Source organism: Rattus rattus, chromosome 6 (genome assembly GCF_011064425.1).
Source record: "Rattus rattus isolate New Zealand chromosome 6, Rrattus_CSIRO_v1, whole genome shotgun sequence".
NCBI classification, from domain to species: domain Eukaryota; kingdom Metazoa; phylum Chordata; class Mammalia; order Rodentia; family Muridae; genus Rattus; species Rattus rattus.
Window position 1 is genome coordinate 4,318,713 of NC_046159.1, and position 11,461 is coordinate 4,330,173.

An 11,461-nucleotide genomic window follows, 5' to 3' on the forward strand; every position below is an offset into this window, starting at 1 on the left:
GGAACGTGTAGTACATAGAACAGGCTAGCCTCAAACTCAGAGATCCAAGTACTGGGATTAAAGGCAAGTGCTACCAAACCAAACTGTCAGTTTCATTTGTAAGAGGAAGTGCAAGACCTGTGAAGGTTCCCAGTTTGACCACAACGGTAAAGCACACTGTTGGTGGAAATGAACACAGCTGTGAAACGCACGTGGGACTTCCCATAGACAAGGGGGAGGAAAAATCCCAGAAGCCGAGATCCTCAAAATTATTTCCTCGATTTCAAAATGCCCTTCAAAACTATTGGAATTTTAAATCCCAAAGTTACTTGTTAATAGGATTTGAGATGGGGACCTTTGGAAGGTGACTGGACCCTAAAGACTGTAGCTGGGATCTTCAGAGTCCCTGAAGGGCCCACTCATGTATTGATGGGCTATAAGATGATTAAAGTGTGCTCTCCTCGGCTCTCTTACCCTGCCTTGTAACAGGCCCCAGACCTTAGCATGACGTACTCCACGATGGAAGTACCATTCAGACCATAACACTCAGCACGTAGACAGCACCGTCTGCCGAAATGAAAAACTAAGACCTAATCTATAAAAGTCCACAATTCTGGGAAACCCGTAAATGTACTAACCTTGCCTTTTGGCTTCTGTAATTCCACTTCTGGCCATCTATTTTTGCTAACTGAATTATGTCAACTCAAGATGCAGATTTTGTGCTTGAAAGTTCACCCTGAGGAAGACTCGGGGCTATCCTAAGATCCTGAACACCCAATAAGGTTGAACGTTGGCTAATCACGACTATCTGTTGGCTTTAACCACATCTGAGGAGTCTTCTCTGGTGGATATGTCCTCCTCTGCTAGGGTTCACCAAGAAGGCTCTCTCAGGATGTTAGCACCTTGTTAGTGGACTTCTCAGCCTCCAGAACACTGTAGGGAGTAGGTGTTCTTTGTAATTACTTGTCTGTGCTATTTGGTTGCAGCCACAAAAGACTGGCTCACAAACCCACCCAACCTCCAACTGGGATTTCCAGGAATGATCAGCCTGAAAAAAAAAAAAGAGTTTGTCCGAGGTCCCAACCAGGTATTTGCAGATTCAGGACTCATTTCCCATCAAAATATCCCCAGGCTAACAGAAACAACCTTTCTGCTATACCCTTCATATGGAAAACTGTCAGGAAGCCCCAGTTCTAAACCTAAATTCTGAACCTGCCTAACTTACTTATTTTCCTGGAACCTCTGCTGACCAGAGCCTTTCCCTTTCCTCTCAATCTGTCTTTTCCTCACAGTAATTTCCTCCAAGCCTGTGCTGACAATGCACCTCCCACCTTTTAATGCCCTTCTTCCTCCTTTTCAACTTTAGCTGTCATCTGTTCCTCAGCACAGCGCTGTTTAATGCTTTCCATTCCTGATGTGTCCTCCCCCCGCCCCCCGCACTCCTACTCCTACAGAATTAAAGCACAAATCTAGTCTCCAGTGGGGTAAGCACCTCCTACCCCAAACTAACAAGCCACCCTCTTCTATCCTTTTTTGATTGCCTGGACAACGTTACTATCTTGGATTTAAATGTTGTGAATGGCTAACGTATGTTATGGCTAATGGTTGTGAATGGAGTGTATGCTTTGTGGTATACCTGGAAAGTAAAAGTAAAAAGTGTTCCAGATAATGCAAAACAAACAAACGATCGAAAACCAAAACCCCTCACAGACAAAACATGTTCCAGGACAGCCAGGACTACACAGCGAGGCACAGCCTCAAGAAAGCTAGCAGGAGGGAGGAAGCACCGTCCCTCCGCAGGCTCGGTCCAGCTTCTCCGCGAATTTGGGGCGGCTCCGCCTGTACGCGTTCCCCTCCCACTCGCCAGCCCTCTATCCTACCCGCCTGACCTCAGCAGGCCGCAGCTAGCTCCGCCCCTCCCCGGCAGCGTGCTTCCTTAACCACGCCCCTCAAGGAGGGAGCCCTATGATTGGCCCAGAGCCGTCATAAATTGGCCAATCGCGCGCTCTTGGGGAGCTTTTGCGCACCGCTGCGTGCGCGGAGAACATGGCGGATCGACTCACGCAACTGCAGGACGCTGTGAACTCGGTAAGGGCTTTCCTCTGTTCGCCAGTCTTTCTTTCTTGACGGGAAGAGAGGAGGAAGGGGCGAGGCAAGGCTCCGGGGAGCGTACAGGTTGAGGTCACCGCGGACGGCGCGCCCGGGAGGCCGGGGTCTCACGGAAGCCACAGGGCGCGGTCTAAGGAGACAGGCCTGCCCTGTGGGGGGACCCGGCCCGGTGGCCTGTCCTGAGAGGAGGCGCGACCCGCCGATCTCTCTTGAGTGGGGTTGGACCCGGGGCCTCTCCTTAGGGGAGGTGGGAACTTGAGGAGGGGAACGAGTGGCCTGCACTAAGGATGGGACCGGACAGCTTCTCCTGAGCGGAGATCCTCGTCCAGGTAGCCGGGAACGCGAGTACTCTAGTCCCAGGGATGCTTCTGGAACCTCTTTTGTGGGGCGGGACAAGCTTAAGCACTTTTGTGTATAATCCCTCCCCCGCGTTTCAATTTGCCAAATGGATCCCACCTGTGATCGAACTCAGGCGGCTGAGACAGGAGGATTGCAACGAGCTTGGGGCCAGCCCGAGCTCCAGTTTGATATCCCATCTCAGAAAACAAAACAGAAAAGACCACAACAAAGTGTTGAGTGTTTGTAGGTTGGTATATGAGTGGCCAGGGTGTGAGGTTGCGTTGGCCTCTAAAGGATGTGACTCCTCTGCTCTTGGCCACTCTGTTGCCAATAGTTGGAGAGTAACATCTTCTAGAGGAGTCTAGAACCTGGTTTCTCCATTTCTTTGCACTTGTTTAAGTCTGCTTTAGGGTCTTCCCTATGAATGTACACAAGGGATTTTTTGTTTTGTTTTGAGATGGTCTCGCTGTGTAGCTCTGGCTGACCTGCACACCATGGAGACCGGGTTGGCAGTTAAAAACAAGAAAACAACTTGAGAATCATAAAATCCACAGCAAAAAGCTCCTGAAAACTAGCTTTTCAAACTCTATGCCCTCTGACTGTTATTCTTGTTAAATATACATGAATGGGAAGCTAAAAAAATACTGAGCCTGAAATGGTGACCCACACCTTTAATCCCTGACACTCAGGAGGCGGAGGTAGGCAAATCTGAGTTTGAGGCCAGCCTCAAAGTGAGTTCCAGTACTATGTACAGCCAGAGCTTTGTAGACAGACACCGACTCAAACAAGAATTTAAAAAGTACTTCTGCTTATTTCCATTAAGAATGCAACAGTTGTCCATTGGTAGTTAAAAATCTCTTCATGTCATTGAGGTTGAGTTTGATGTAGAAGTGACTACAGAGTAGTGTATGCCTGCTGGAAAAAATCCTAACACCTAGTCCCCTGGCCAGTGTTTTCCTTGCAGGGATGTTATAACTTGACTTCTCGGTAATACATCACTTTGAGAGTGCTTTGAAATTGCGAATCCACTAGTAGGAAAACTAGCCTACTTTGTGTACATAAAGTGGTCTTAAAGTTGAGGGGCTATCTCTTAAATGCTGATGAATTCGACAAGGTACGTTCTATTTTACAAAGATTCCCTGAGCTACCAGCCAGCCTCTCCCTAGAAAACACTTCTTTGTGGTTGCTTTACAATACTTAATAAGGCTGTGTAGGAGCTTATCTCCTAAAAATGCATGCTCATGTAGGTCCTGTAGTTAGGATGGTAGAGATACAACATGGTCTTGACTTATCATAGGTGGACTGGTAATCGAGTTAATATGGATGCCTACTGAGTCCATAGATAATGTGTTTACAAAGAACTAGTCAAGGAGCTTACAAAGATGTCATAAACTCAAGAGACTTTTTAGATGATGCAAACAAACCCCATATGTGGCTAGGGAGTTAGAGTGAATTGTTTTCAGCTCTTAAGAGCTAAAAGTAGATCGGAGCACAGAGCGATATTAACGTTTGTTCTGCTGTTTGGAAACTCCATGAGTACAGAAGCTATGTCACGTTCATCTCTATAATATTTATGTGCAGTACTTGTCGTGGGGCTGGTTTTTCAATAAATACTTACAGATAAACAGTGATTCTTGAATGAACTTACAGAACAGGACACATGGCTACTGGATTGAGTAAGTTTCATTTGTATTTTTCTTTCTTATAACAGTGCTGCTAAGTAGAATACGGCAACTTAAAAAGCCACCCAGTTATCTTTTCAATGACAATTCAGATTTTTGTCATTGAAATAATAGTAGCAAAACAATGGAAATGTTTACTGATTGGGAGTAGTAAATGAGGTTTCAGAGTTAGGACTAGAGAGGACTGTGTTTAGTTTTGAATGGTGTGAACTGATATTCTCAAATTACTTAAATTCAGTGTTTTTTAGCTTTGCTTCTTTTGAGACAGAATCTTATTATGTAACTCTGGCTGGCATAAAACTGTCCACGTAGTCCAGGCTGGCTTCAAACTGACAGAGATCTGACTGCCTCTGTCTCCGCCTCCCACATGCTGAGATCCACCATGCCTCAACAAATGAATTGTAAGCAACAATGTTACAACTTGAGTCTTGAATACATTTCTGATAATTTACAGTAAAAAACATTTTTTTCATGTGGTACAAACTGGCCTCAAACTTCCTTATGTAGTTGAGGATATTGACCTTGAACTGCTCTTCCCTGCCTCCCTCTATCAGAGTATTGGGTTACATGTATATGCTGTTACTCCTAGATTTTTGTTCAGCGCTGGGGATCTAATTAAAGCATCATGCATGCTAGTCGAGCATCTACCAAGCTGTATACTTAACCCTCCTATTTCTTTATACTTGGCAACTGCTCTGTGCTTCGTACATTACTTTTTTGTTGTTAGCCTTGGTAGATATATTTGCCAGCCAGATTTTCTCAATCTCAAACTACCACCTTTTAAGAGCACTTATTTTTAGCCAGGTGGTAGTAATGCACACTCTTAATCTCAGCACTCTGGAGGCAGAGACAGGATGTCTGAGTTGAAACCAGCCTGGTCTATACAGAGTGAGTCCAGGACAGCAAGGGATACACAGAGAAACCCTGTCTTGGGGAGTAATTTTGTTTGGAATAAGTTTGGCGTATATATCTCAGTACTTATAAAAGGAAAAGGAAGATTACTCTTGCTTGGTTTTTTGTTTGTTTGTTTGTTTGTTTGTTTGTTTGTTTTTCCTTTCTTTTATTGAGACAGGTTCTCATGTAGCCCAGGTTGTCCTCAAACACATCTCTGAGGATATCCTTGAAATTCTCATCCTCCTGCCTCCAGGTCCTGGGTTTACAGGTGTGTGCCACCACCTACAGTTTAAGCAGTGCTATGGATCAAACCCAGGGCTTCATGTATGCTATGCAAGCAACCATCTGAACTCTGTGTGTGTGTGTGTGTGTGTGTGTGTGCGTGTGGGCGTGTGCAGGTGCATTTAACCTGTGTACATTTATGTAGAGGCCAGAGTTATCTGAGGGTATTTTTCTTATTTATTTATTTATTTGTGTATTTATTTATGACAAGGACTCTCAGTGAGCTGAAAGCTCACATTTTCAACTAGATTAGCTCACCAGTGAGAACCTAGGGTCTCTGTTGTGGATACAGGGGAACCAACTTTGTGTTTGGTGGTTTTGGTTTTAAAAATTAACATATGGGACTGGAGAAATGGCTCAGCAGCTAAGAGCTTAGCTGTTCTTTCAGAGCATCTGGATTTAACTCCTAACATCCACATGGTGGCTCACAACTATCTAAAACTCTAGTCCCAGATGATCTGATGGCCTCTGTGGGCACTGAATGCTCATGGTCCTCATACATAACACACAGACAAAACACTCATACACATACATAAAATCAGCATAAAAATGGTTTAGTGGCTGGCAGAGTGGCTCAGCTGAGTAAGTAAAGACTCTGCCTCTAGATCTGACCTGATTTTGAACCTCAGGACCCACACTATAGACGAAAAGAACAGACTCTTACAACAGTCATTTTTGCAGTTCGAATTGACTTTGTTGTCTACCAGTTCAACCACTTTGGTGTCTTAGGATTTGTTTGTTGAGTTTGAAGGAGACGTTTCCTTCTTTTTTTTAATATGTATGATGATTTTTTTTTTCTACATGTGTACCATGTGGGTGCCTGGTGCCTGTAGAGTCCAGAAGAGGACATTAGGTCCCCTGAGATTAGAGTTATGGCTGTGAGCTGCCATGTGGGTTCTGGAAGTTGAATCCAGGTCCTCTGCAAAAGCAGCCGGTGCTCTTACCCATTCAGCCCGTGTTTTCTCTATTGCCGTTTTCGTATCTGCTGGGATGGAGAGAGCTCAGTCTCCAGAGCCACTCAGAACAAATCATTTACAGCTGAGTCTTTGGTTTTCTTGTAGTACAGCCCTGGCTGGCCTTGAGCTCAGAGATCAGCCTGCCTCTGCCTCCCAGGTGCTAGCATTAAAGGTGTTCGACAACATAACCAGGCTTTCATATTTATTCCTTAAGCTAGAATAATACCAAATTTAATTTACCTAGACTCATACTAGACTTAAGTTTGTTTGTATGATTAAACCATTTAATCCAAACTAGATATAAATAAATCCCTGAAGAGTGGGTGTTTTAGCTGCAGCCTGTCACTGTTAGTGATACTGGGCTCATTTTATTTCAGACTATCCCTTTGACTGGTTTGCATGGAGAACATTGTTATGAAGAGACCGTTGCCATTTTTAATAAAATCCTTAACATTGACAGATCTTTGTAACCTTGACCTTTTTTTCCTTTTGCTCAAGCTTGCAGATCAGTTTTGCAATGCCATTGGTGTATTACAGCAGTGTGGTCCCCCTGCCTCTTTTAGTAACATTCAGACAGCAATTAATAAAGATCAACCAGCCAATCCTACAGAAGGTGAGCTCTGCTTAGTTTGACTGGCATTTTTTCTACAATTTATAGCTTGTTTGTAAAAAATGTGACTGTGATTAGAGTATATTGCTGTAAGTTTTGCCATAGATTCTTTATTTATTTATTTTTTTACATATATTTAGTGTATATGTGGGTGTGCCCACCATAGCATGCACACAAGAGATCAGAGGATCTGGAGTAATTCTCTCCTTCCATTATTTGGGTTCTGGGTATCAAACTTCGGTCATTAGACTTGGTGGCACGTGCCCTTATCTGCAAAGCTCTCATTGGCCCAGGAATGACCTTATCAGTGTAATTCATAAGCCGCATAATTTTACTCATGTCCAATAAAGATTGCTACCTCCTTAGAGGAAAGTGTGTGTGAGTTAAGCTGAAGTTTGCTTGTGTGACCTTAGTAAGAAAAACATCTCATCTATGGATTCCTTTCCTTAAAGTACCAATGTGTTGTCCTAATAAATAAAATGACGTGTTATGCTAATTCCCAATTTGAAGTAATATTAAATGTATGAATAATATTGACATGCTAAAATTATACTTTCTCAATTGGAATTATCATATAGAAAACTTAGCTGAACTTTTCTAGCTTTATTAATCGTATAATTTCTCCTTACGAAAGTGTTAGATTCTGATCGTTTAGCTTGATGTTCTTCTTCAGAGTATGCCCAGCTTTTTGCAGCACTGATTGCACGAACAGCAAAAGATATTGATGTTTTGATTGATTCCTTACCCAGTGAAGAGTCTACAGCTGCTTTACAGGTAAAACTCTTCCGATAAAATTACTAGTAGTAGAGAACTTTGAATTAGGAGGTTATGATATTCAGTTTAATATTAAATTTTAAATGGGAGGTATTTGAGTTTTTATTTGGTTTTGTGAGTTTTTTCTTTTCATTCCTTTTTTTTTTCTTTTGTGGTCAAATCCAGAGTCTCACATACTAGGCAGGCACTCTGTCTCTGAGCTATAACCTCAGGCTTACTTGGGAGTATTGTTACTGTGAGCTAGCACAGCCTCTGGAAGACTGTGCTGTTGGGTTGTCCAATTCTGACTTAAAAGGTAAGGTCAGGTGTGCTCGAGGTGGTACCGATGTTGAGCAGTCTCATCTTTGGCAGACGCCCACCTGACTTTAACTAGCAAAGATGAATGGAGAATGGCATTCTGAACGTGGAACAAAACAGTGTCTTCAAGCAGTGCTAGCAGAGCAGATATATATATCTGAGTGTATATATATATATATATATATATATATATATATATATATATATATATATATATGTGTGTGTGTGTGTGTGTGTGTGTATATATATATATATATATATATATATATATATATATATATACTCCTGAATGTTCTCATTGAAATTGGACTTAGGATAACTCAGACAGAAAAATTAGGTTGATAGAATGCCTGCCACAATGATTGGAAAGGCATTCTGATCATAAATAAACACTTGTGTTTAGTGTCTGTCCAGTTAATCTCTGAATGCATTAACATTCATGTCCTCCAAAGGCTGCTAGCTTATATAAGCTAGAAGAAGAAAATCATGAAGCTGCTACGTGTCTGGAGGATGTTGTTTATCGGGGAGACATGCTTCTGGAGAAGATCCAAAGTGCACTTGCTGACATTGCACAGTCACAGCTGAAGACCAGAAGCGTTACCCATAGTCAGTCTCTCCCAGACTCATAGCATCAATGGCTGAGATGTGATGGAGAAGAGAACTGTTTGAATGGCATTAAGAATGCCGCATCAGATGGAAGCCCTACGGACAGCTGTAGAACATCATATGCTATGGCGGTGTTGCCTTTTTAAGCTAGTTTTCGTTGTTTGCTGTTTTCACTCTTGATAAGTAAAAGGCTTTACAATTATAACAGAATCATCTTCAAACATCATTATGCCATCATTTTTTATCTGACTAGAATTTTCAGGACAGATACTGTACTAAGGTTCATGATATAATTAAACAGATATACAATAAAGCTCTTTGCTGTTTTGTGTATGTGGTTGGTTTGTCCTTTTTTGTGCAGTGCGGAGATGGAACCCAGATCTTGTGCATCTTGTGTATGCTAGGTAAGCGCTTTGCCACTGGGCCATATTTCCCCAGTTCTGACTTTTGTAGTACCATTGTAGCCATCCCACAGGTCAGAAGGACCTCAAAGGCAGGGATGGGTTACATTTCAAGTTAGATAGGCGTCCTGCCCACCTCTCCAGAGGTGGTGCCGTGCTCATTTGTACTCGGAGCAGAAGTTTCTGAAAGTGTTTTAGAGAAAACAATTCGAGCAGACAGGAAAGTCATCTGTTCATCGGTGGTAAGCTCTCTCTTCCAAAATGTCACACATTCCAGTTTGTCTCTACCCTTGTCTTGACAAAGACATTTTTACTGTCCATGGAACTCCAGTGTTACTGTGAGAGATTTTTATCCTAAACCATGTTTAAATAATTTTAACCTACATCCACCATCTTCTTAATTTACATGTCTTCATAGTGAATTACATTTCTTGAACTCATTCTCTGAACCTGAAAGTACTTCTGATATTTAGAAAGTTTTATTAGGCTTATTCATTTTATATGTTTTGCCTGCATTTATATATGTGCACCATGCATGTGCTTGGTGCCTTCAGAGAATGGAAGGAGGATATCACATCCCCTGGAGTTGCAGGTTTTTGCACACAGGCTGTGGGTGCTGGAAATTGAAGCCTGGTCCTCTGCAGGACCGACAAATGCTCTGACTCCGAACTGTGTGTCCGGCCCTCTTTCTGATCTTACTAATGAATAAACCTTTACTGTTGTAGTTTAATCAGTGTACTTCTACTGTACATCAGTATGTGTACACACATAAATGATATATCAGTATATACGGCAGTAACAGTTTGTTCTTTCCATCTCACTTGAGTTCATTATCACTGATATTTTTATCAGCATTTACAACTGGGATTACTCATCCACTCTTGGATCTCACTGTCTGTTGATGTCCAGAGTCTTAGGTTTCTGCTTGAGAAAAGTATCCAGAGCATTCTGATCCATCATTTCCTTTGGAATCAAGCTCTCTATGGTTCTTGAAAAATACTGTGTTTCAAAGTTCAGGAGCACCAGCCCTGGCTCTAAAAGTTATAACAACCTACTGGTTAAGCATAGACAGTTTTTAACTTCTGATTTTTTTTTTATTTTTATTTTTTTTGGTTATAACACTTTCAGGGACACTTATTTTTTGTTAAATCTTATAAAACCTATCAGAATATTGCCCTTGTTTATGGGGTTTGCTCCTTATCTCCTCCTGCTCTACTTTCCCCACCACTCAATTGAACATAAGGTACCATTGCATAGTGAACATCTTTTACTACCATTCCTGACAGCAGCCCTTGGGGTCTTTTTTTTTTTTTTTTTTTTTTTTTCTTTTTTTCGGAGTTGGGGACCGAACCCAGGGCCTTGCGCTTGCTTGGCCAGTGCTCTACCGCTGAGCTAAATCCCCAACCCCCTTGGGGTCTTCTAAGGATGATCTTTTCAACCATGATTTTTAAATTTATTTCTATAAGTGTTTACCTGCATATCTGTCTGCCTGCCATGTGTGTACCTGGTGTCCCCAGAGGCCAGAAAAGGGTATTAGATCTGGAACAGGAGGTGCAGATAGTTGGAAGCCACCGTGATAGGCACTGGAAACTGAACCTAGCTCCTCTAGGCCAGTGCTCCTAAATGCTGAGCTGTCTCTCCCATCCCAACGATGACCTTTGAAGAGAGAGAGTCCTCTGAATCCTTCCAGAGGATATGGGGTAGGTTGTACACAAGTAACTAACGTCTCTATCTCCTCCAGTCTTGGCCTGCCCTTCTCTGTATACTAAGAATGTTTTGGCATCTTGCTTCCATGAATTCATCCTTCTGATGAGATAACGTTTTAAGAAGCTGCGAGACTACGTGTGGAAGTGAACTTTCTCCATGGGCTATCATTTACTACAAGACATTTAGGAGCTGGAGAGATGGCTCAGCAGTTAAGAGCACTGGCTGCTCTTCCAGAGGTCCTGAGTTCGATTCCCAGCAACCACATGGTGGCTCACAACCATCTGTAATGGTATCTGATGCCCTCTTTTGGTGTTCATAAAGAGCTGTAGCATACTCACATTCATAAATTTAAAAAAAAACAAAACTTTCATTTAGTGGTATCAGAACAGATCCAGATTTCTGTCCCCAAGGGTCTGTCTGTCCTATTTTTAATTGTACCAAGATTACTAGTGAGGTAGGTTCAAAGGAATATAGCCATGAAAGTAAGGCTTACAGGTCTCACAGTAATGGTTTGGTCAGGGAATTGGCACACTCACAAAACTCAAAGAGCTGGGGGGATGTAAAGGACCAAAAGAAAAAAAAATGTAGGATGATGTCATACAGGTGAAGGCAGGTACAAGATAGAACGAGGCCTGTCATTGGATGAGAAGGAAGGATGGGCTGGAGAAAAGTTTGAGGGAAGAAGAGGAGACTGGAATGGGAAGGCAGGAGAAGCCACGGAGAGAACATGGAAGCTGATGTTAAGATTCCACTCTGCACCTTTGCAGGTTATAAATATTTATTTATTTATTTATTTATTTATTTATACAATGTTCTCCCTGTGAT

The 11,461-nt window shown here is 42.3% G+C and overlaps 1 protein-coding gene across 1 annotated transcript; it reads left to right on the plus strand.

Annotated features, from left to right (window-relative positions):
• Positions 1 to 1,984: 1,984 nt before the first annotated feature.
• On the plus strand, positions 1,985 to 8,861 carry Med21 (mediator complex subunit 21). The gene is made up of 4 exons (XM_032905413.1): positions 1,985 to 2,067; positions 6,740 to 6,854; positions 7,525 to 7,625; positions 8,375 to 8,861. The coding sequence occupies exons 1-4, from the start codon at positions 2,026 to 2,028 to the stop codon at positions 8,549 to 8,551; spliced, it is 435 nt and encodes a 144-aa protein (XP_032761304.1). The 5' UTR covers positions 1,985 to 2,025; the 3' UTR covers positions 8,552 to 8,861.
• The last annotated feature ends 2,600 nt before the right edge of the window (positions 8,862 to 11,461 follow it).

What these genes read in the sequence shown, in the direction of transcription:
- Med21 (XM_032905413.1), top strand. Translation starts at nt 2,026, where the DNA reads ATGGCGGATCGACTCACGCAACTGCAGGACGCTGTGAACTCG. An exon ending in ACCAGCCAATCCTACAGAAG is followed by an intron (nt 6,855 to 7,524) that starts GTGAGCTCTGCT and finishes GTTCTTCTTCAG; the next exon opens with AGTATGCCCAGCTTTTTGCA. An exon ending in AGTCTACAGCTGCTTTACAG is followed by an intron (nt 7,626 to 8,374) that starts GTAAAACTCTTC and finishes TGTCCTCCAAAG; the next exon opens with GCTGCTAGCTTATATAAGCT.